Below are 24,637 nucleotides of genomic sequence, written 5' to 3'. Positions count from 1 at the left end.
TGTGGCATTCGCCAAAAGGGAAACAATAATAAGGGGCTATTTCAACTTGGTAACTAATCCTGAGGTAGATAAATCATCACAACCCTCTAGATTAAATTATAACAATGCAATTTCATTTTCTAGATGGGAGATGGCAGTGGTACCTGAATGTAGACCATCTAATGATGATGCCCTTGATTCCATGTTTTACTCTCTCATCCATGGCGACTGTCCAGAATAGATCACTTATTAACATCGGGTTCTCTCTCCCTGTATTCGCGAGACCCATATAGTGCCCCAAATAATCTCTGACCATGCTCCAGTGGTCGCAATATTAGGAGTCTCCCGAAGACTGGGTCCTCTGTCAGGAGATGGCTGAGGTTATCTCAAACTACCTTTTTGAAAAAATTCATACACACCCAATCTATGGCGGCAGTGGGGATACCATGAAAGAAGTAATAGAGGGGAAAAATTAGTCGTACGGAGGCATATACGAGGACCAATACAAAAATCGGTCACAACTAGAGGAGGCGAGTAGAACCCAAGCAGCATTTCAGAAATGAAAATTGGCTAGGGCTAAACTAGAAGCTAATTTGGCAGACAGAATAGCGCAGGCCTTACTCAATACTAAATGCCATTGTTACATTAATGGGAATAAGGTAAACCATCTCTTAAAGTTTTTAGAAGATCCAAATGCGGAACAATATACAAGCAATTAGAACTGAGATGGAGCAATGGGCTTTGATGAGGCCGGAAAGTTGAAAATACTCTGCACGTATTCTGCGGCATTAATATCCGAAGAGTTCCTTAATGCAGTGGATGAAGAGCACTATTTTGCGGGTGCAAACCTACCTTGTCTGTTTGCCGGTCTTGAGCGAGATCTGGCGGTTCCGATTTTGCCATCGCAGCTGGAATGGGCCATTAAAACACTTAACGATAAAGCCCCAGGCCATGACGGCTTTACTGCAGCATCTATAACAAATTTCAGGCCCAACTGACCCCGTACCTGACACAATTATTTAACTCCTTTTCAGACACAGGTACAATCACACAATCGTATTGCAAAATCCTGGCACAAAGGGTGATGTATACCCTCCCGGGTCTGATTAATGAGGACCAATCAGGGTTTATAACAAATAGAAATACCCAGGACAACATTCTCAGGGTGTTTGAATATTATCAAAGTTAGGAAAAGTGAAAAGATCACAATGCGGGCTATATTTTTGGATGCACATAAGGCTTGTGATAAGGTAGATTGGGACTTCATTTGGTGCTAGAGGCATTTCGGTTTCATCGGAACATTAGGAGATTGATTTGTGGCGAACAATCAGAAACGAAATACGACAATAAAAATGAATGGGCTCCTTGCATCGAAAATAGCAAATACGAGCAGTACTAGACAGGGATGCTCCTTGTCCCACTTGATATTTCAGATGTCTATGGAACCTTTTGCAAATTTGTTTCGGTCTAACAAAAGGATTCGGGGGATCGAGATTGGAGGAGAGGAGTATAACATATCCCTATTTGCGGATGATGTGATGGTCCCAATACGAGAGCTACATATGCTTGTGAATGATTAAGGACCCCGAGAGAAGTGAGGGGGAGTGGGGGGGTCTGAGGATGGGATTTGTGTGGTGTTTTTTGTCTTAACTGCATATGATGGCTACAAACATGAAGAAGGTAAATGAGGATATGAGGAGTCTGGGGAAATATTCAAATACCTGAAGGTTCACTTGTCATATGAAAAGGGCCGACTGTGTAGTATTTTCCTTTCAATCCTAGTGGACATTGGATAGGGAAAACTTGGGTAATACTTGTCCCTGTACGGGTACTTCTCTGCCCAAGCATGAGCAGTAGGACTGCTGAGACAGCATTCTGAGGAGCTCTCTGGGGCACTGATCCTCCATCTTAGTTTCACCAATTTGGACTAGACAAGACAATGGGTTCTTATTTGTTTTCCGGAAACACGTCGGGGTGTGGTGGGACAATGCAACTCGTCCGAGGCGGAGGATGCTGGATATCCTCAGACCAGTGTGACCGACCCAGAAGAAGATAACATTATACATGGAATTCCGATGGAAACTGAGGAAAGACTAAAGTGATAAATAATGGGAGTAATTGTGACATCATGGGGGTGGGAAAGGTCAAGTAGAAATGACTGGGAATTAAAGGGGCCACATCATGAGGGAATATAAGGGTGAAGGCAAGTTGGAGCTGGGTTGGGTTAGATTGGGTGGCGGGCTAGTGGGGTGCTGTCCATTTATTCAGTTTGCAAACTTCTTTTTGAATAAATGTCTTGCTTTGTCCATTCTCTACCAGACTACTGATTCTCCTATTTGGTCAGGCTTTGATACATCTGTACCTGGGTTGATGGAAACATTGGGGGGTTTTGGTCTGGCCTCTGGATTTGTGGTCAACTATTCAAAGTCTCGTGCCCTTGGTATATTGCCTCATTGGATGCAGGACAGGGTTTCTGAGATATGCCCGATTAAAGTCAGCTCAGACGGCCATAGATTACCTGGTTGTTAGGATTCCCAATACCAGATCGGTGATATTTCCATGTAACTTCATGCTGCTTTTTAAAGATTTCGTTGAGGAATTGGATAGGTGGTATCCGCATGAAACGCCTTGGTTTTGTAGGATAGCGGCAGTCAAGATTAAACTGATCCCTAGGCTGCTATACCAATGCTCTGCACTACCAGTCAGAATCCCCGATTCCGATTTGTGGACACTTCAAGCAAAGATACTCTAATTCAAATGGGGGAAGAAAAAAGCACGTAGACCAAGGAAGGTTCTGTTGAGGGGAATTCAGTGGTGGCCTGGGGGTCCCTGACGTGCATAGATCTAATTTGGCAGCACAGATATCGTAACGTTAAGATGGAAGACCTAAGGCCAAAGTGAAAGTAAATTGAACAAGTGTTCTCCCTGCCCCACCCGGCCCCCATCTCACATTCCCTTTCTGCAAATAGGCAAACATAGGGAGGCATTTCCCAAACTGATCTCGACACAAAATACAATCTACTATTGGAACAGAGCGGCCCAGAGAAGGGGAGCCCTCGGAGGGATGGGGAAATACGAGCGATACAGAAATATATGGATGCCGTTTACAGAACATTCAAAGTGCCTCTGGTAACTGAAACCTCCCTTGATCAGAAGAGATTCTCTGCTGTGGCGATCCTGCTCACTGAGGGATAAACTACTTGGATTAACGGCAGTGGGGTGGGGAGAGCAAAAAGAAGGATCAACACATGGATGCTGGGATCTCGGTGATTGCTACCAATGTTTGTGAGTAGATTCTTAATGAATCGGCTCATGAGTGATTCATGTAATATTACGTACATTGCTAGGTCTTATGCCCAATTTGTAAAATGGTAACAGTTGAATAAAGACATTGTTGAAGAGAAAAAAAAGAAACGGAGGAGTGCGGTAGAGCAAAGGAGGTTCAAGGGAAACTGTTGCAGGGGAACATGAAATTTGAGGTCCAACGCATGGGGATTTCCACCAAGGAGCAGCTCTGAGGAAGTGTTGAAGCAGAGAAGAGCTGTTCCTTCTAACAGACCCTCACTCTGCCATCTCCTGCACATACTCCCCTCAGCCACAACATGCAATGTTGTGGCGGCATCCAGTGATTTCATTGCTGGAAATAAACATCGAGGGGGACTCATTTTTAAAGCCAATAGCAAACACTTTCACCACAGATACTACGATTGGAGTTTGTTTATATAATTGCACCAGTCCTAAAATATATTGGGAAGGGTGTTTAGTGCCTTTAAAAATATCGAGTCACCCTGGATGTTTTATCCAGCAATTTATATCGCATGCAACCTGTTTTCTTGCACCTCGACCAAAATATTCCACTGAAACGCTTAGGCTCCACCTGCAAGAGCACGCTGCATCTGTTCTCAGATAATTCTGTCATGGAACATTCCAATGCTGCCGTTCTACCCGGCGCAATAGCAGAAATGAGGAACGACGATGTGCTGTGCTGATTTTAAGGCACAGCGCCTGCTATGACAGGCTCCTGATGAAGCTATAGGACACTGTGGTTTGTGCAGAAGGTCATGGATTGCACTAATTTCTGCAGCAACCAGCTCCCCCTCCGCCTTCTTTAAGCTTCTCATAAAACACCACTGTGTTGCCCCGCTGCACTGTACACCCCTAAAAACGAATCAAAGTGAGGCCCGCTTGTTCCTGAGAATCAAGTCACCCTTTATTACATCATGATATGTATTCTTTGCAGTTGTTTTAATCTTTAATAGCCTGACTGTGTGTGGTAGTGTTTTTAATCCATCTGGTTTAGGCTACTGCTTGTATATAAGACTGCACCTCAGTTTTTAAATACATTTCTTTTATTCTATTTTGTGACCGTTTAAATTGCGTTTAGCTCATGGATTCCATTACCGACTTCTCTGCCAATTACAATGCTCCGAATGCAGTCCATAATCTCCGGTAGAGACATTCCAAACATTCTGACTTCAGCAGCATCCTGACAAGATGCACAAAAACAGTTGTTCAGCTGCGTAAAAATAGGAGCATGTACAGTTCAATTCCATAAATTGGCAATCCACAATGAAACACAAAATGTGTACAATTTATTATTACTAATTCCATGTTTTCACCCACAATAACGAGTTTTCTTTTACTTTCATCTCACTTGGTAATGGCCTTAGTGTCCTTTTGGGGGTGTAATATCATTTTGGATAATGCCTCACTCACTAATAACCCTCAGCTTCTCCTTGGGCAATACTTTGGGGGAAAGTCATCATCCCACGGTAATTACCCTTATCTTGGTATGGAGGTTTTAATTACGGTTTTGTAACCAAACCAAGCTTTATGACGTGTGTTTCTCAATAAAACTGATCATTCCAACAAGCTCAACCTTGGATCTCTGCTGCACATTGATGGGTGGAATGAAACTGATCTGTGTCAAGTGTATTACAAAAGCTGTGAACACATGTTGTGTCAGTGTTGAAATTATTTAATCTTTTATAACAAGCTTACTACCAGAGACCTACAGGGGCAGGATTCGAGCCTGTATTGCTCTGTTGTCTTGTCTTGCTTCCCAAGCAAACGCATTGCCCCAGAGTTATCTTCTCGGCCCTAATATTTCAACCTCTGCACATATTTATATTGAAAGCTATTGCCTTTAGACCATATTTCATGGTCACAAATCTAATAATGAGTTGGGAGGGCATGGAGTCTAGAGGTTTGCCTTGGTGGGGGGGTATTCAATAATTTTCACCGAATTTGGCACCCTGTCATTGGAATGCAAATTCCCTTTAATTTCTTTCACACTAGGTGTTTATTCAGACATGCATTGACTTGACAGTTTGGCGAGTGACTTTTTTTTTCTTCTTTTTTGCAGGAGAGGAGTAATCATGGGCTTCTGGAATTCCCATACTTCGGTTGGAAATATTTTGGGGTCCTTGATCGCAGGGGCATTTGTGTCGAAGGCGTGGGGGCTGTCTTTCATTGTTCCTGGAGTCATCATTGCTGCTTTGGGGGTGGTCTGCTTCTTTTTCCTGGTTGAGTGTAAGTATACATTTCCCCTGGTCTCTTCCTATGGTTTCCTCTTGCTGTTTTTGCTGAGCTAGACACATTGAGCCTCATTTTCGAAGTCCAACGGATCGGTAAAAGTGAAGGTACACTTTTACCACAATTTCTACCGATCTACAGGATTTTCTTTGGTTTGGCAGGCAGAGTTAGAGAACAAAGTAGACTAAACATGTCTTGCTCTCCCAGATCCACTTGTCAAATCCACTTCATTTTCCACTACATGTGTTTCCATACTGGTGGTAATTAAATGAATTCCTATAGCTTAGTTTAGTTTATTATTTGTAGGGCGCGCCATGCCCTGGAGCATCAGGGCGCACAAGACAAGAATATGCTCAACTTTGTTACAGGTACATCTACATAATCATAGTACATTCTACAATAAATAAAATATGTACAGGTACATGTGCATGGTCATAATACAGTATACAATAAGCAAGAATGAGCAGGGCTGGAGCTAGGTCCAGACAAGAGGTGATAAGGGTACAGGAATACTTAACAATGTGGAGGTGATATACAGTAATATACAATGGTGTAAAATAGTGGAATAAGTACAGTAATATACAATGGTGTAAAATACAGACCGAGGTATCAGAGCTGGGGCATGCAGGTGGATCGCCAGTAGGGACAGTCAGGTCAAGCAGGTCGGATTAGTTAGATGTCATTGGCTCTCAGCCACTTGGTCAAATTCTGCCTGAATTTCGCGAAGGGCTGGGGTTCTCTTATATCATGTGGTAGGGAGTTCCAAAGCTGTGCTGCTTTGACTGCGAAGCTATGTCCTCCAATAGTGGCACGTTTAAAGCGAGGGACATAGAGGCAATTCGCATTGACCGTTCTTGTTGGTCTAGGTGAGGTTCTTAAGTGTAGCCTGTCCATGAGGTACGGTGGTGCCATGTTATTGAGGCACTTGTGAGTAAGGGAGGCAATTTCGAGTTGGATTTTGTCCTGGGTGAATAGCCATTTATATTCTCTTCTTATAGAGGAGATATGCTCTTTCCTGTTGATCTTTAGCGCGGCTCTCAGGGCATTATTCTGTAGGACCTGGATATTTTGGATAGTCTGTTTGTTAGCCCCAATGTAGAGACCATTACAGTAGTCCAGTTTGGACAGTATAAGGGCTCTGGCAAGCGTGATGCAGCTGTCTGTAGAGAGGAATTGCTTGCTGGCTCTAATGAGTTTGCAAGTATATGCTGTAGAAGAGGCTAGGGAGTTGACTTGTTTGCCAAAGTTTAAGGTGGCGTCAAGGTAAAAGCCTAGGGTCTTGACTTCCTTTGCTACTTTGATATTATTCCCATCGATAATGAAGCTGGCATAGTCAGTGTTAAGTTTAGTTATGTATGTCGGAGTGCCTAGGATTATGAGCTCAGTTGTCGTCGTTCAGGCATAAGCCGTGTGTGGCCATCCATGCCTGAACAATGCTGTAAATTTTATTTACTAAAGCCAGATCCACGACGTAATCTCCTGAGAGCGGAAGGAGGATCTGGGTATCGTCTGCATAGTTGGTGTAGGCGATACCCAGATGATCCATTTCGTCAAAGAGCGGCTTTGTGAATATGTTATAGAGGGTTGGTGATACACAAGATCCCTGGGGTACACCGCACGTTATAGGGATCGGGTCAGCTGAGGCTGATGGAGAGAAGACTCTCATGGTGCGGTTATTCAGGAAGGATTTGATACATAATATGGCCTCTTTGGAGAAGTGAGCAGCAGAGTCTAGGTGGCTACATAAGACTGTATGGTCGACTAAATCGAACGCTGCTGAGAGGTCTAGCAAGAGGAGTAAGGCTGCTTGGCCATTGTCCCTACAATGATCTATTTGGGCCTTGAGATCGATAAGGGCAGTCTCTGTTCCATGCTGGCGACGGAATCCAGATTGGCGGGTTCCGAGCAGGTGGTTGGATTCAAGGAAATTTTTTATTTGCATGTATGCCACTTTGTCTAAAATTTTTAGAAGAAAGGGCACAGTCGTGATAGGCCTAAAATTGGTGGGAATGGCAGGGTCGAGGGTTTGCTTCTTTAGGAGTGGCAGGACCCATGACTCTTTAAGATTTTTCGGTACAATGCCGGTAGTGAAGGATGAGTTGATGAGTTTAGTTATGAATGGCGATAGTTCTCTCGCAGCATCCTTAATTAATTGGGCAGGGCATTGGTCGCCTTTACAGTTGGATGGTTTAAGTCCAAGGATCACTTTTTCGACTTCAATGGTAGATACCTTGGAGAAGCAGAAATGTGTTATTTGTTTAGATTTAAGTAGGGGTGCTGGGGTTAGAGCGTCCTGAGGTGTGAGAGATGCTTTTTTGAAGGCGATTTTAGTTTGTAGGTTGACTACTTTGTTGGTAAGGGCAGACTGAATGTCTGAGCACCATTTTTTGTCCTTGGTGCAGTTTTCTTGAGGATTGATGGGTGTTTCCAGCTCTTTCAAGATACTGAACAGTTCTCTGACACTTGATTTAGATTGGGATATTCTGGTATTGTATGTTTCCCGTTTGGCTAGTAGGATATCTTTTTTGTACTGGGATGATATCTTTGCAAGGTTCAGTTTGTTTTCTACTGTTGGAGTAAGTCTCCATTTGGATTCTAGTTTTCTTTTGGTTAACCTGAGATTTTTTAGGTGGGGGGTGAACCATGAGTTGAGATGTTTTTTCGGTTTACTAGTCCGTAATTTGAGCGGTGCTATGTGATCAAGGGCTGAGTTCATAGTTTCATTGAATTGATCAACTAGCATATCAGGCTCCGTGTTAGCTGGGAGCGCGTTTAGTTGGGGTAGTATGATTGGCAACAATTTTTCCGTGGTTATTAGCTTTTTGTTCCTCGTGGGTATAGGAGGGGCAGGTGTGGACTTGGCTGTGGCTAAGTTTGTATCTACTGTAAATAGTAGTAGAAAGTGGTCCGTCCAGATCTGGGGAACAGTGTCTGTAATGGTTACTCCACAGTTGTGATCAGCTATCCAGTCAAGGATGCGACCTTTATTATGAGTGGGACAGGTGACTCTTTGGGCAAAGCCCAGCTCTTTTAGGATCAGAACAGTAGCTGTGGACTGGGTGTCTTTAATATCGTTGTAGCCTAGGTTGAAGTCTCCTAGCACTATAGTTTGGGAGGTGTTTTTCAAATTGTTGGACAGGGTGGTGGAGAGGTCCTCAACAAGGGTTCCAATAGGACCAGGAGGTCTGTAGAGCAGGACGATGTTTAATGTTTGGGAGCTGGCGGTGGCTATTTTGACCGAGAGGCATTCACAAGATTTCGTGATGGGGGATGTGGAGACTCTTATGTCAAGACTGATCTTGGCTATAATGGCTAGACCCCCGCCTCGGGAGGTGTGTCTGTCAGCTCGTATGATGGTATAATTGTCGGGAACTGCTAAGGAGAGGGCGGGACCCGCTGCATCGTGAAGCCATGATTCTGATATGGCCAGGAAGTCTAGGTGGTGTCCGAGAATAATATCTGAGATTTCTGTAGCATGAGCGACTAGGGACCTAGCATTTATGAGTGCACCTTTGAGGTGATGTTTAGTGAGCATGGTGCTTGCTATAATGGTAGGTTTGGAGCATTTTTGTGTGGGTCTTTTAGGGATATGAGGTTTCCTAGTGTGTTCTGCAGTGGTTTTCGGCTGTATGTTCATTTTTAGGAAGTTGATTTGTTCAATTTGCTTTGCTGGTAGTTCGTACAATTTTGGTAGGCGAGCACGAAGTTTGAGGTTTCTGTCCGTGGTACTACAGGGCCTGTATGTGGTAGTATCATCTTGATACTGGTTTGCTGTAGGTCCAATGGTTTGTTGAGAAATAGGCATGGTAAGGTAGGAGAGTGATAATACCACTAATATGGTAAGGGAGGCAGCGTAGAGAGGTAACTTAGCTGTCCTATCTAGTGCAATGATACTTAGTTTGTTTGGTTTTGGAGAGTACATGCTAGCTGACTAAGTCAGGTGCGCAGATAGCAGCACAGTTAGATTTAGCTTTCGCTAATTAACCTGAAGATAGGGAGTTGCGGAATGCGAATCAAGGCACAGCTAGATTCAGCTTTAAACTAAAGGTATGCCATTGTAGAATGCGACTAAAAACATAGCTAAGTTCTAAGTTCCATTTTGCGACTAGAAACATATCACTAAATGCAATTTTAACCTACAATTGAATGGTCTGTAAGCGACCTTAAGGCACAACACAATTGAAATGGTCTGTAAGCGACCTTAAGGCACAACACAATTGAAATGGTCTGTAAGCGACCTTAAGGCACAACACAATTGAAATGGTCTGTAAGCGACCTTAGGGCACAACACAATTGAAATGGTCTGTAAGCGACCTTAGGGCACAACACAATTGAAATGGTCTGTAAGCGACCTTAGGGCACAACACAAGTGAAATGGTCTGTAAGCGACCTTAAGGCACAACACAAGTGAACTGGTCTGTAAGCGACCTTAGGGCACAACACAATTAGGGTTGCTATGGCAGGGTCAATTATGTAATAACCCCAGAGAGGGCTGACCTAGTGCGGCTTGGAGAGTATGCATAGCAGGCCAGCAGCACTGTAGCAGGATCCTATAAATGGCTGCAGATGGCTCAGGTCTATAGACTATAATCTCGGGCAGCACACAAGTCATTGATCATGGCGGACCATAGCAAGATGAGGTAACAATAGGTGCAGCCACCTAAGTTCAAGAGTTAGTGAGTGTCATAGTGTAAGGCTAGTGGTAAAGGCAGTACAGAAGTTCAATGGAGAGCATGTAGATCAGGTTGGGCAAACAGGTAGGTGCGGCCAAGCATGCAGAGGATAAAAAATGATGGTAAAGTGTTTACAGTAAAGAGGGATGCAACATGGCAAATCTCAACCTACCGACAGCGCTGTCGACGGGATGGCTGCGAAGGGAGGTAGGACAGAGGTATGTGTGAAGGCTTTGAGCAGTATCAAGGTGCGCGTAAGGTAGGAGGGCATGGATTAGGAGGAAGGGGAGCAAACATATGCAGTGCAAAGCATCCTTGGGCACAGATACAGCATGCAATAAGGCAGGAGTGCACGAAAATGGCAGTAAGAAGCTTATGGTAACAAAGCCTTATCAAGAGTCAAAGCAGTTCAATTTACCCACGGGCTGCGTAAGCGAAGTGGCGTTTACCGTCGTGGTTGGTCGGGAATCCGGCAGGGGGTCCGGGCGAACGGCGAGGAAGGCTGAGGACAGGTGAAGACAGGTATTGGCCTTATTATCCTGGGCCTTGCTGGGAAATCTGCCAGGAATTACCACCTGATAAAAGCAGGTGGCTTCAGTCGGACATACATAGTGGAAGAATGAAGAGCATAGGCAATTTCTCCTTTGTTTTACTCTTTACTTCTGCAGCATGGAGTCTGGCATGGATTCACTTGCTCATCTATATACCCCGTCATTAGGCTGGAAATCAGTGGTATAAGAAAAAACAGTTTCACTTTCTTTTTAAAACAGTTTTTCTCCTCTAAACCAATCATTGTCATCTGGGTCATACTGCCTGCATCCAATGACAGCCCTCTCCCTAAGCTCCACCTCAGTATTACGAGTCCTTATGTTGCTCTCCGAGCTATTTTTTGTGCATTTTTGAGTTTTTTTCCATAGAAAATTGAATACATTTGACTTACTGTTTTTGACCAAAGGACAGCTACCGGCTGCGTGGATATGCTGCCGGCGAAGATGGACATCCACTGCGGTTCATCCATCGAAGTTGCGAGAAGGCCCTGCCTTGGGCCTACTTCATGCCTTTCAACCATGTCCGAGGAGAAGGGGGGCAGGAGCCTCTTCAAACTCTGCATGAAGTGTGGATTAAGGAACATATTCATAGAAGATAGACATCATAAATGCTTATATTGTGTGAGGTGTGCCGTCGTTTCTCAAAGAAAACTAAGAATCGAGCCACGCCCCTGACTTGGCCTCTGGAAAAATGGCAGTGCCTCACTCAGGACCTGCCAGTACAAGGAGAGCACGCCCTCTGTGGGGAGGTTGAGATCCTCTGAGGACGCCCTACCTGTCAGGGTCCAAAAGAAGGCCAAGCTCTGTGACACTGGTTGCCTTGGGTTCGCCGCTGATGCGGTTTCCAAGTCCGGCAGAGCGCGATCGGCATCACCATCAGTCTCCACAGTGAGCCTGCCTACGAAGGGGGCCTCTAAGAGAAAGTCCCTAACCCTGTCCAAACTCTATTTATCAGCTGACAAATCAATGTGGGAGGAGTCTGGGGAGGATCCTTTAAAACTAAGACCTCTCAGTCTACCGATTCGACGATGGCCCTATCTGCGAGGGCCTCGATGACCACATTGTCAACGAAGTCGATGACGTCCATCACAACAGCATTGAAGGAGAGCGGGTCCATGAAGGTGGTGCCTACAACGGCCACACCACGTGTGTCCTTACCCCGAGACTTTATACAGCTGTGGTGGCAGCAACGAAGACAGTAGGCACCCCAGGGATAGAAAAAGGCCATTTGACTGCATCGACTCCTCTAGAAACCTCTAGAGAAGGAAAGAGGACAAGGCCCTCCCCATGGAACCTCAACAGGATTTGAACCCAAGTACGGCTCCAGAAAAACTGATGCAGATTTACTCAAGCTCAAACGGCAACAATGATTTGCTTGATGACTACTACTATACAGACCACGAAGGAGGAGAATCTCAGGGCGGTGAGCCTAAATCCCCTGCACTCAAAAGAGGCATGTCAGTCCAGACCTTACACTGTTGGCTCCTTCCACCCCTCAACTGAGGGAGCTGTCGCTGGACATTGTGACGACTCTACACACACTGGTCACGTAGATGCAGCAGCGATTTGCCCCCTACACAAGGGGCATGTGCCACCACAGGACCCTCGGGGAAACTCCAAGGTTGAGCCCTCCTCGTCGGAAGAGAAAGTCTAAAGGGGGAGCTGGTCCTCTGTGTCACTCCACCCCTCTTCCACCTCTGCCATGTTGCGACCCGACTCCACCCGGTGCTCCGGACACGGACACAGGCACGGACACGGCTACTACGGCTACAAGTACCGACAAGGAAGACGACTTTGTGCCATCTGATGGGGAAACGCCACACGCGGACAAGCCCCACAGGGCATCCCCGCCAGACAAAGTTGTATCCTTTAATTCCATGATGTCCAGGGACTCTGAACTGTTTCAGTTAGTACCTGAGGAAACTAAGAAAGATGGGTTCCTGTACCGGCGGCACAAGAACAGAAGAAAGACCATAATGTTGCTCCTTTCCCGGATGATATCTGGGAAGAGGGCCTGGCGCTAAAGAAGAACCAGAGGACTGCCCCACCCAAGCGTGACAGACTCGAGAAAAAGTACAGGGTATCAGATTCAGCCCCCAGGTGCTCAAGATCTCAACCTTCACCCGACTCGGTGGTCTCAGCTGCAACCAGGAAGCGCCCAACAAACCCATCGTCTGCAGCCATGGTGCCTCCGGACCAGGAGGAAAAGAAGCTGGACACAATGGGCAAGAGAATGGGCAAGAGAATGATCTATACAGCATCCTCCACCATCAAAGCCGCTAATGTCCTAGCCATTTTGTCCCAAAATGACTGGGAACTATGGATCAAGCTGGCACAAATTCTAAACTTCCTGCCTGAGGACAAGAAGGTTGAGGCAACTGAACTGTTTCAAGAGGGGAAGGTGGCCTCGGACCATGCCATTACAGTGGTGGTGTACATCGCAGACATGGGATTCCGCCAGATGGGGAACGGCGTGTCCTTTCATCAACATGGGTGGTTGAAGGCCACAAACATCCGCCAGGATGTTCAGGCGAAGCTGCTGGATATGCCGTTTGACAGTGAAAACCTCTTCGGCAAGGCCTTCGATGAGTCTTTGCAAGCTATAAAGACTGACACGAGACAGCGCGCTCCCTGGTATCCCTGCAACAGCGTTGGTTGTCATTTTGTTTGTCCATAGGAAAGCCCAGCAGATCCTCCAAGGGATATACTACCGTGTACGGACAGCCTTCCCGCTCCTCCACTCAAGAAGCATACAGGGGTCGCTCTCAGGCTTACGGCAGTGGAAGGACGCGTCGGCAGGGCCCCTACCCCCAAGCAGGCCTGAACTGGCTGTGGCTACAGGCCCCCACTTATGCACCCCAGTTAATCAGTACGTGGAAGATCACCACTGACAGATGGGTGCTGGATGCTCTCGAAGAGGGGCACATCTCGGAGTTCCAATGCAGCTGTCCTCGTATCCCTCTGGTACCTCGACAGGAACAACACGGCCCCAGCTTCTGCAAGAGGTGTATGCCATGATACGGAAGGGGGCATTAGAACCCATTCCCCAGCACCTCTGGGGCTCCAGAGTATATTCCAGATACTTTCTGGTTCGAAAGGAAATGGGGGGGGGGGTTGGAGGCCAATCCTGGATTGGTGTCATCTCAACAAATACTTAAGGCCCTCAAATTCTTGATGGTCACGTTACAACACGTGCTCAGCCAGCTGGAGGAAGGGGATTTTTTGAAGTTGTTGGATCTGGAGGACGCCTACTTCCCTTCAGCCTAAAATAGGCTCCAAGGGTCTTTACAAAGTGCTTGGCCCTGGTGGAAGTGCACCTTCGCTTGCAGGGCATCCATGTGTACCCTTACCTGGATTAATGGCTTGTTCAATCCCGCTCCCACGCTCTGGCGAGCAAGCACACATTGAGAACTGTACGTCTGTTGACGGAGTTGGGATTATCCATAAACTATCCAAAGTCCTGCTTGACAGTTTCTAGGTGCCTGGCTCAACAAAGTAATGTGTTTGGTGTCCCCCTCAGAGGAGAGGATGATCGCCATAGAGGGGAAGGTACGGCGGTTGTCATTGATGCAGATAGCCACAGTACGGGCCATCAAGTTGCTGCTGGGCATGATGTCCTCCTGCATCAGCCTTGTCCGCATCTGCAGACTACAGATGAGGTCTCTCCAGGAGATCCTGGATGTGAGGTGGATGCAAGTATTGGACTTTTGCAGACAAGATCACCCTCAACAAGGACTTCCATCAGGCGATACAGTGGTGGGGTGTACAGCCGCATCTTGTCCAGGGCACTCATTTCAAGTTCTGTCTTACCAGCAGACAGTCACCACAGATGTGTCTCTAGAAAGCTGGGGAGCCCACACCGGGCAGTTGCACGCCAGAGGCCTCTGACAACAGGGAGAAAAGGGCCTGCATATCAATGTTCTGGAACTTCAGGGCGTATTCTGGGCCCTCAAGTCTTGTCTGCCATTGTTGAGGGGCAAGGTAGTGAGGGTCTTCATGGACAACAACACCACCACCATGTTCTACATCCGGAAGCAAGGAGGGACCCACTCGCCAGCCCTCTCCAATGAGGCCCAGGATCTTCTCCCCTTTCACCTGGTGGGGGTCAAGAAAACCATTGCGGAGTCGCTCAGCAGAGAGCTGCGTTCGTGCCACAAGTGGGAGCTTTGCCAGGACCAGATGGACCTTCTTTTCGGCAAATGGGGCCAACCCCAGATCAATCTTTAAGTGGAGGTGAACTCCAAGTGCCAGAAGGTCACCAGCAGTTTCCCTCCGCCGAGGAGCATGGGGGACGCATTCTCGTTCCCATGGGCGGGACTGCTCCTGGACGCTTTTCCTCCATTTCCACCCCATCTATGTGTGATCAACACACTCCGACAGTGCCACTGCAGGATACTAGTCACCCTGGCGTGGGCGTGACAAATCTGGTACCCGGACCTGCTGTGTCTACCGGTGGCTCCATCCATCAGGCTGTCGCTGCTCCTGGACCTGCTCACCAGAGAGCTAGGGGTGATTCTGCACCTCGACCCGCAGTTGCTGAACATGAAGGCGTGGCTCCTGCAGCTCTAGAGCTTGGAAGTTGTGCTTTACCTGTGGAATGTAAGGACATTCTGGCTAGGGCCAGAGCCTCGTCAACGTTGAGGTGATACGGCCGTAAGTGGAAGCGCTTCTATGTGCGGTGCCAGGCTCAGATTACCCCTCTGCGTGTCACAGCCCTGCAGCTTCTACCATTCTAGCTTTCCTTGGCCAAGGCTGGACTGGCTCATGCCTCTATCAAGGTGCATCTCACTGCCAGATTCCATTACACCAGGTCTCTGGGTAGGCCTTCTTTGTGGTCGCACAGATTCGTCAAGGAGTTCTTCAAGGGGCTCTTCAGAACTTTGCTGCTGGTGAAGGCTCCTGCCCCGGCTTGGGAGCTCAAGGTAGTCATGACTAAGTTAATGGGATCGCCTTTTGAGCCTAGGCATCAAGCCTGCTCAAGTTTCTCTCGTGAAATATGGCTTTCCTTGTGGCTATCACCTCGGCCAGGCATGTCGAGGAGATCCAGGCCCTGTCTTGCAAGCAGCCTTACTTGTCTTTCCACGCTTCAATGGTGCTACTGCGTACACATCCCACCTTTATGCCGGAGGTACAGTCGGAATTCCACCTCACCTAACCTTTGGTGTTACCTGTCTTCTTCCAAAATCCATCGTCGCCAGCGTTATTCATAGTGTGCGGGGGCACCCTGTTCCTCTGGCCTGATCTGGGCCCGGCTGGCTTTCAAGGTCCCTTTCACATCTCGCTCCCACCTCCACCAGCCTCCCTCACAACCCCACCTGTCCTTCCCACTTACGTATGGCCAGTGCACCTGCCAGTGTCCACAACTCGGTGTGGTGATTGGTACTATCGCGACAATTCCACAACACTGTGGTGCCTAGTAGCAGCTAAGGGGCGAGTGAAGATGTTGGCTGGGATTGGTTGGGGTTGTTGACTCCGTCCCCATGGGTGTCACCTGTGTTCCACTCTACCCGGCATCACCCGTCCAGGTGCCGTGGGTGCTTCTCAGGCGGTTCTGGGAGCTTGTCAGTGTCCTTTCCGGTTTAGTCATTCTTTTTCCTTTCTGTTTCGGTTTTCAGTTTGTCTGTGGTGTTGAAGAGCCAGATTTTTAGTAATTTTCTGAATTTTAGGTGACCTTTTGGTGTTATTTCTTTTGGAATGTTGTTCAAGGATTTTGCGGATAAGTGATAGAAGGCGGTGCCTCCAATATTAAAGGGAGGATACTCATTGAGTGACCAAGCCCTCAATTTTTAACGTTTCATCGTTTTGAATGTATTCCTTTTAGTTCTGGAGTGTGTAGTGTGGCGCAAAGGGAAGCAGTGTGCAATAGCTGTGTGATAATGCTCTCTGTAGGAAGTCTAAAATTGTTTGCAAGGGGAGGTCACTCATGGAGTAGCCCTCCAGATAAGTCTCATGCCATTTCAAATTTACTATGCTGGGTATGTTAACGGGAGTAGAGTCCAAAACCAGAATCTAAGTATTATATAATGCACTTTTATACAAGCAAGAGGACTAAACTGTCGCTTAAGTCTCCGGTTTGATTTTTGGCAGGGCCGACTCTTCCTTTCACCCATCAAGTGGTCGATACGCGTACCATTAAACGGGTCAATAATCACACCTGTTGGAGCGCTTGGAAGCGGGAGCAGTCCGTCTTGGAGCGCTGGATAGAAATGCGATGGCGTCACGATCACGCCTTCCGTGCCTGTGACCTTGCATACAGGGAAGGTTACTGATCAGAAGGGGCACGTGCAGCACGTCTATGAAGCAACCCGTTTCCTAGCTGACGGGTGGGCGTGCAGACTTTCCGCCAGGCGCGGAGATGAGTATTAGGCTGAGTGCAGGCTGCTGTTTAAGTGGAGCTTGAAGGTTGCATACTCCTGGTGTCCTAGACTGCTCTGGCTGCATTCTGTACGGTATCCTCTTATTCACGTGACCTATGTGTCCATGTGGGCTGCTTAAACTGCAACTTATTCTGACGAGCGTCAGCCGAAGTTGTTTTTCGTTCTCGGATTGCGACATTTTTGGCAATTTCCTCTCACCAGGTTGTGACTGTCCCTTGTTTCTGCTCGAGCTCTGTGTTCTAGCAGTGACGCGATCTCATATCTCACTCAGAGGAACGGGAAAAATGCCCAAGGCTGTAAAACTCGGGAACGCTACGCCCCGTCACATACGGGAACATCTGTATCTCTACCAAGTGTTTACGACTAGACTAAAACAATCTGTGAGCATACGAAGGATTGAATACACGATATTACATTCCATTCCGGGATGCCAGCCTGTGTTATTTCTGTGCATTCTGGGAATTGCAGTCCTGGATTAATTATGGCGAAATCCAGGGCGGAATCGCAGACTGCAGAGCAACAAAACAGGACGCGACTGGCATTTCCTGAAGGAAAGGGGTGGGCATGTTGCCACGAAGGGCAATCGTGCCATTCATTCCATTCACTATGGTTGTCGCGGCTTCAAACGGCGGCTGTGTTTTTTCTGCTCTGTTTTTTTAAGACCGGTTTTTTACTATTTAGTGAACGTGCTTTAATTTTCCACCTTCCTCATCCAGAAGTCAAATCTGTGCTTGGCTCCATGTCCAATAAATTCATCTTTTCTGTTTAAGGGGACTGCCAGTGCTTTGAAGCGGCAAGCTGCTATACAATCGGCTATGACGTCTCTTGGTACAGAGATAATTAATGCTGGCCGAGGCAGGGCGCATCGAGGGTTCACCCGATCTAGACTTGGAAGAGCGAAGAGCCGAGTCGGTCCTGCCAAAGGAAATGCACTGTGGGAATGCAGGCTTGCCCCATGGCTGAGGCAGCCATTCTGGCTAAAAGCAGTGGTTCGTTTAAAACGTGTGCCAACCGTGAAGTGGTCGACCTCTGACCCATACAATGGGCTTGCATTAAGATCACGGCAAGATTTGTGTAGGCATTTTTTCTGCTCGCTGCATCAGCACTCTGCATAATGTGCCGCATGTAAGCCAGTTCATTATTGTTACAGCAATAGTGACAATAGGGGCGTTTCCAGAAAAAGCAGTTACACAGATACCCCCCACCCCCCTGGTGGGACAAGGCACACCTCTCCTGTCTCCTCAGAACTAAGCACGTATTCCTTAACATGTGTGTTAAATGTTTTGAATGACATTTTTTCACAAAGGTAAGTCCTTATTTGATTGCTGTACCCTATTGGTTAGCTCAGTGGGTTAATGCGTCTGCGGCCAGAATACTGGTGAACTCGGATTGCGGCTGGTATGCCCAGTTGTGAGTGTGCCCAGTTGTGAGACCCAATGTACCTCGCTAACGCCCAATGAGGCTGAAACAGGCCTGCGGTTGCTTGTGACCTCTTGCAGAAGTGACGTGTCCTACCAGTTGTGGCTGAAAGGTCCCCATTAGGGTAGTGCCAACCCTGATTTAAATGTTCCATTCCCCCTCCAACATGTCAAGACAACGGAAAAGTCTGCTTGCGAGACCCAGTGGGTATTTAGTGTTTTACATATTCCTGCCCTTTAACATAACTCCGAACGGGGGCCTGTCTTCATAGGTGCATTGTTTACTCTACAAATTCAAATGGACCTCTTCAGAGCAACCAAATGGAACAAACCGCAAAGTAGTAAGTGTTATGGGAAGTAGTGGGAGTAGTTGATATGGTAGGTTATTTATAACACGCTTAATACCCAGAGGTTTCTAAGCGTGGACCCGGGGATCGAACCTGTGGTGCTCCGTGTCGTCTTGCGTCGAAGGCAAGCACGTTGCCCCTGAGCTATCCTCCTCAGAGGCGGTTTTGTGCCGGGGGTTGAAACTCCCATTTAAAAAGTGATGGCTTTTACCGATTCGGCAAACGCTTGACCTTAGCAGTGTCCAGTGTTTTCCAAGATCTCAGAATGTCATCGTCTCTGGATGTTCTTGGCCCGCTCTGTTTTTTTGGGGTTGTTAGCCAGATGCAGTCGTTATTTACTGCTTATGTATTTTGATTAAATTCTTTAGTTTATTTTTTAAAATAAAAAAGAATGCACTCTGTTCCTTTTTTAAAATGATATTTAATGGTCCAGAAAGCACAAGCTCCCAGGGAGAATCATGTGAAGCGGCACCTGGAGGCCTTTTAATATCATTAGACTACCTTTTGAGTTATGTCTTTTAGAATCCAAGTAAGACTAATTTCTTGTGATTATGCAAAATAGGCGGGTAGTGGAATCCTTTATAATGGAAAGCACTCCACATAGTTTCCCCAAGATCTGATTTTGTGATGACTGAATGGATCAAAAAAAGACTCACCCCAAACCCCACCCCCAAGTTAAAACTTAAAGTAGGTTTAATTTCTACATCAAAACAAAATTCGAGGTTGGGGTGCATCAATAGCCATCTGCTAGCCACCTTAGACCCGTTATCCTCTCTCCTTCCATTTTCCGTCCCCAAAAGAGCACGCCTTCTGTGTGGCAAGCATTCACTCAGCCTCTGGTTTTAATGGTGCCTCCACACTTCCCCTTGGGCTCATCTTGGACTTGTCTGGACATGGCATTGGTCCTCCTGAGCTTGTGGCATGCCGGGCATCATCAGCCTTGCTGCCGTGGGTAGTCTATTCAGGGTCAGGTGGCAGGCATTGGCAGTTGTTGGACACGGGGTTGTCAGGCTCGTCTTCCCTTTGAGTAGGTCTTGGCTCTGCCTTGGCCCCCTCTACCCTAGGGGTTTAACAGGGCCCTGGTTCTTGGTCTGACTTTATGATATACGGTGTATTCTCTTATTCTTTCTTCTCGTACCAATTATTTATATTACACTTCCAGCTCTGGGTTGAAGTACATCTGAATGTGGTGTCTGCGACGTGTGTCAGTCAGAGAGACTCGGAAGGCAGGGGGTGGGGCAGGGCACAGGGGCCTGCTTGCCATTTGTCTGCCTGGCGACTGTTCAATCCGCCTCTGGCTCTCAGCCTTTCCTTGAGCTACCTCGCTCCCTCCTATCTGGTATTCCTTTGGTTTTGAAGTCCTTTCTCCCCTTCTGCTTACCTCTCCTTTTCTCTTTGCCTCCTCGCGGCCCTGCCACCTCTAGGTTCCTCCATTTTCCCCGGTCTGCTCTCCACCTCCTCGGCCTCCGAAAGCTCTGCTCTGGACTCCCCCACTACCTCTGCTTTGCTCTTTCGTGTCCTCTTGTCCTCGTTGCACAGTCCTGTGCCTCACCTTCTGAGCTCCTGCCTCCCAGACCCTTCAGGCCTTGCTTCCCATTTTTCCACGTGGCAGAAGAGGCCCAGGACGTGAAATTGCTGCTGTACGCGGGTCTGGTGTGTGTGTGTGTGTGTGTGTGTGTGTCTTGTGTTTGGGTGTTGAACCCTTGGACTGCAGGGTTTGGCTACGGACTGCTCTGCGTCTCTTCTCACCGATATTCCCCCAAATTCGCGATCTTGGAATTATTCAGTGGACAGCTCGTGCTGTCACTACCTCTGATGGCCAATGTCTCGTTCAATCCACAACTGTGCAACATGTCAGGTTTTTGAGAAATGTCGTACACGGATGCCTGCAGTGGTGACTCCATTGACAGCATGGATTTCTTTCTCTCTCTCTCTCGCTTGTTCTTTCGCTCTCGCGCGGTTTCTCTCTTTCGTCCCACATTCCCTGATTGCTCTTTCCTCCTCTTGCTCGTTTTCCCCTCCCCCCTCTTTTTCATGGACGGCAGGGTTGACCAGGTTTGGGATTGACTGTGCAGTCTGGGGGAAATCGCCCACCTACATTCTCTGGGACTGGCATCACTGAGCTGGTGGTGGTTATCCCTGGTCCCTCTGGTTGCCCCAGTCCCTTCTTCCTGTCTCCAGAATGTGACGTCATGGTACTCTAGTGAGCTGCAATGATGTGCATCAGAATGGGGGTGGGACTAGTGTTCAAGTGGACCTACGGGCCTGGGGAGTTTGAGGAGATGGAAGCGGAGATAAAGGTTGAGCTATATTATACTCTGCTCGCTCTAATGTCATTATTTGCTGATTACATTATTATGAACTGTAAATTGTTGTCCATCCAAACATCATTTTGCAGTGGTCATTCTTATTTCTCTTCTAGATCCTAATGATGTGGGATGTTCTCTTCCGCGGCAACATGTGAGTATGGAGGGATGTTGGGGACAAGGATATCTTCACAGGCAAATGGCGTCGCACCGCCAACGCCATTCAAATCCTAGTTTGTTTGTATCGATAAGTGCAGTTTGGTTACCGGGGATAAAAGTGCATGATAATATTCCAGGAAATGTGGTTCTCATCACATTCCATAAAGTGCATCTTTCTCTTCTGCGACCTTTCTATGAAGCAACTTTCACTTAAATGTAATTTGTCACTGAGCCCCCTCACCCCCAAACTACTAATCTACTGATTACTGGTTTGAAGGTATTACACCATCTAATACCACCAAATTACAAGTCATGCTGACCACATTGTTATTGCCCATTGTGTGAAGTCCCAATGACTTCCTGGGGGTCCGGTTATTACCGCACCTGGTAATGATCACATGCAGTACGGCTTTTGTGGCTAGAAAAATGAGTTGAAAAAATTGAACTTCTAATTTGGCAGAGTGGTAAAACACCTGGTAACAGCAATTACTGGGTGTTTTACCAGTATCGCTAAACTTTTAACCAGGTCTTTAGACATCTAGCCAACCTCTGTCTGATCTCGTATTTGCACCCGGGGGAAGGACCATCAGCCAATCAGTTAGCTGGCACAGCGGGCGAGAATACCACAAACCTCCCCCGCCCACTGTTCCAGTCACCCGATCGATGACCTCCACCATGTGACGTCTTTAAAAAAAAAAAAAAATGTTGATGTGGGAAGGCAACAAGGAGCCTCTGCCTGTTGCCTCCCCAACCCCCAAAACAATCCAACTGCATGTTTAGTGTAATGTCAACATCCTAAATGTCTTCCCTATAGGTCTCTCAGACCCCTCTTTAACTTACCTATGCACAGCTGTGTGATTTCATCATTTGTGTGCACTAATCCAGGAGAGATGTGTCCTCTATTATGTACACTCCCTGTGCCCCCCGCCCCCCTTTTCGGTCCTATTTTTGGGCACCTCCGCCCTGCTCAATTGGCACATTTTGAATGCCTTTTCAAATGATGAACACTACGTCATTTCTAAGATAGTCTTCCATTTCCTTTCCCCGTGGGGCCCTCGGGGCCCATCATTGGAGTACCCAGGCTTCTTGGGTCTGAGAATCATCTGCTAACTCTCTGGGATCTTGCCAGAGTGGGATGAATGTTTTGCTGAACCAGTTTGGCTGTTTTCTCTAGAATCGTGTCTTAGGATTCAAATGTGGGTTGGCATCACTGGTCCTGCTGTAGACGCTGTGCCATTGTTGTTGGGTTTTTATAGGGATTAAAGGAAGCCCAGTGCTGCCCCCCTTTTCTGGTGTGCATACACTTACTGGGGTGCCTGGTAATGACCCTGATCTCCCAGGTTCCTCGAGGTCCTACAAAACGAAATCCGGATCCCCTCGGCTAGACAATGAGTGCTATATCTGGCCTCCTCTCCCTCTGTACTTTTTCACTCCTTATATGAACTGTTCTGAAATGATGCAATGCCTCCACTCCAATACAGTCAACCATTTGCTAATGGATATTGAAAAGTTGTGAGTTCTCTGGACAATCAAGTGTAGCAATCACCTTGCCCGTGTTTCTATTCAGAACACAGAAGTAATTGCATTTAAGCAACAGTTTTACTGCCACCAGACTAGGGTTTTTACACTTGTTTCTTGAATGTTTTACCTCTTAGGTTAACACAGAAGAAGACTTGGAGAACCCACAGATGCCAAACAGCAGCACAGAGGAGTTTTTCCCCCCTGGCTCAAACCACACCGGAGAGAACAGAGTGGATGGCTCTGTGAATGATGCCAGCCCCGTTGAGCACCCAGAGGCCATCAGCTTTATTGGAGCTCTCCGGATACCAGTCAGTAAAACTTTCCATACCAGTACCATTTCCATGGACTTTGTTCAGCAATTCCCTGACATCATGATACATTTCAGCTTTAATGCATCCTCTTGAAACCCAGCTTCCCCTCTCGGCCCCTCCCCACCTCTTTTCAAATTCAGCAAAGCTGCCAAACGCAGGCGTCCTCACATACATTTTACTCTTGCATCCAAATTCTGAATGTGTTTAAGGAGTACACTGGTATATGCACTTTACGATTAGGCTGTCATGAAGAATGAAATCGGCATCAAGATTAGTGTGAATTTTGCATTTTGCGATTCAAGCATACAACCATTGTATCGCAAACCTATTCGTCGTAAAGGTCAATTTTTTTTATTTTATTTATTGTGCATTTGTAAGGCACTTAAACATAGAGTATATTGTGTTTCAAAGGGCAACAGTGAGGGAACATGGGAATGAAATGCAAATATAACAATGAAAGAGAGAGGCGGTCCTACTAGGCCTTGCACGTATTCAGAATGTGCACGTGCACAGAGAGAGAAGGGATGAGGGAGTTGGGGTAAGTGCTAGCAGTACCGCAGGGGGAAGTGCTGGGGAGTAGGCAGCTATTAAGTGATTTGGTGAGAGTGGTCTGCCAATAAATAAGTGCAGGCCTGTGGTGGCATAGGCCAGTGGGTGCCAAGGGAAGTGCTGGGAGCAGGTGGAGGCTCAACGAGATTGGTTGTGGGAGGCCAGGGCCCAGGTGGACAAATAACGGCCCCCGTCACCAATCTCCGCAACTGTGGGATTTAGCAGAGCAGGGAGGAGGTGAAAAGGAAGGTCTTTATGAGCTTGCGGAATTTGAGGAGATCTGGCTCAAGAGGAAGGGGAGGCTGTTCCATAGGAGGGAGGCAGCCAAGGAAATAGATCAGCCAACAGCTCGGTGTTTAGCGAAGCGCTTGACACACAGAGTTAGTGCCAGAGGAACGTAGCAATCTGGAGGGAGAGTATTTAGAGAGTCAGTAGTAGATAGCGTGGTCCCTGGCCCCAGACAGCCTTATGGATGAGGCAGAGGATTTGAATTTGATCCTTGCTGAAACCGGGAGCTTGTGGAGAGATTTTAGGGCTGGAGAGGTGCGGTCCCTGGGCTTCAGTTAAGCAGCACTATTCTGGATTAACGGAGCGGGCGTAGAGAAGAAGAAGGTAGATTACGCTACACTACTGCAATAGCCTTTTCCTTAGAGAGAACCAGAGCTCTAGAGATCATGAGCTTCTGGGGGAAAGTGACAATTCCTTTGAGGAGGTAGAGTTGAAAGTGGGCCTTCTTGGCAAAGTCCTGACTGTGAAGGAGGAAGGAAAGAGGAGTCGAAGATGACTCCAAGGTTTCTGGCTTCAGATGGAGAAGGAGGGCATAGAGGGTGGCCAGAGTGAGAGGAAGAAAGGGGAGTAGGAGTCCCAATGGGAAGGATTTCAGTCCTGCTGTCATGTTCATACACATGTCTCCA

General features: G+C 47.3%; 1 protein-coding gene across 3 annotated transcripts in view; it reads left to right on the top strand.

Moving 5' to 3' along the window:
• SLC37A2 (solute carrier family 37 member 2) overlaps positions 1–24,637 on the top strand; it is a 497,972-nt gene that overhangs the window by 364,866 nt on the left and 108,469 nt on the right. For all 3 annotated transcript variants that reach the window (XM_069614558.1, XM_069614557.1, XM_069614559.1), the window contains exons 7-9: positions 5,345–5,511; positions 21,300–21,337; positions 22,998–23,171. In XM_069614558.1, coding sequence (XP_069470659.1) covers positions 5,345–5,511; positions 21,300–21,337; positions 22,998–23,171 — 379 coding nt within the window. The remainder of the gene's footprint in view (positions 1–5,344; positions 5,512–21,299; positions 21,338–22,997; positions 23,172–24,637) is intronic.

The sequence above is a fragment of the Ambystoma mexicanum genome, chromosome 9 (assembly GCF_040938575.1).
Source record: "Ambystoma mexicanum isolate Mex_15411 chromosome 9, UKY_AmexF1_1, whole genome shotgun sequence".
Taxonomy (NCBI): Eukaryota; Metazoa; Chordata; class Amphibia; order Caudata; family Ambystomatidae; genus Ambystoma; species Ambystoma mexicanum.
Note: the sequence above shows the minus strand (reverse complement) of the source record. Positions and strands in the feature narration are given on the sequence as shown.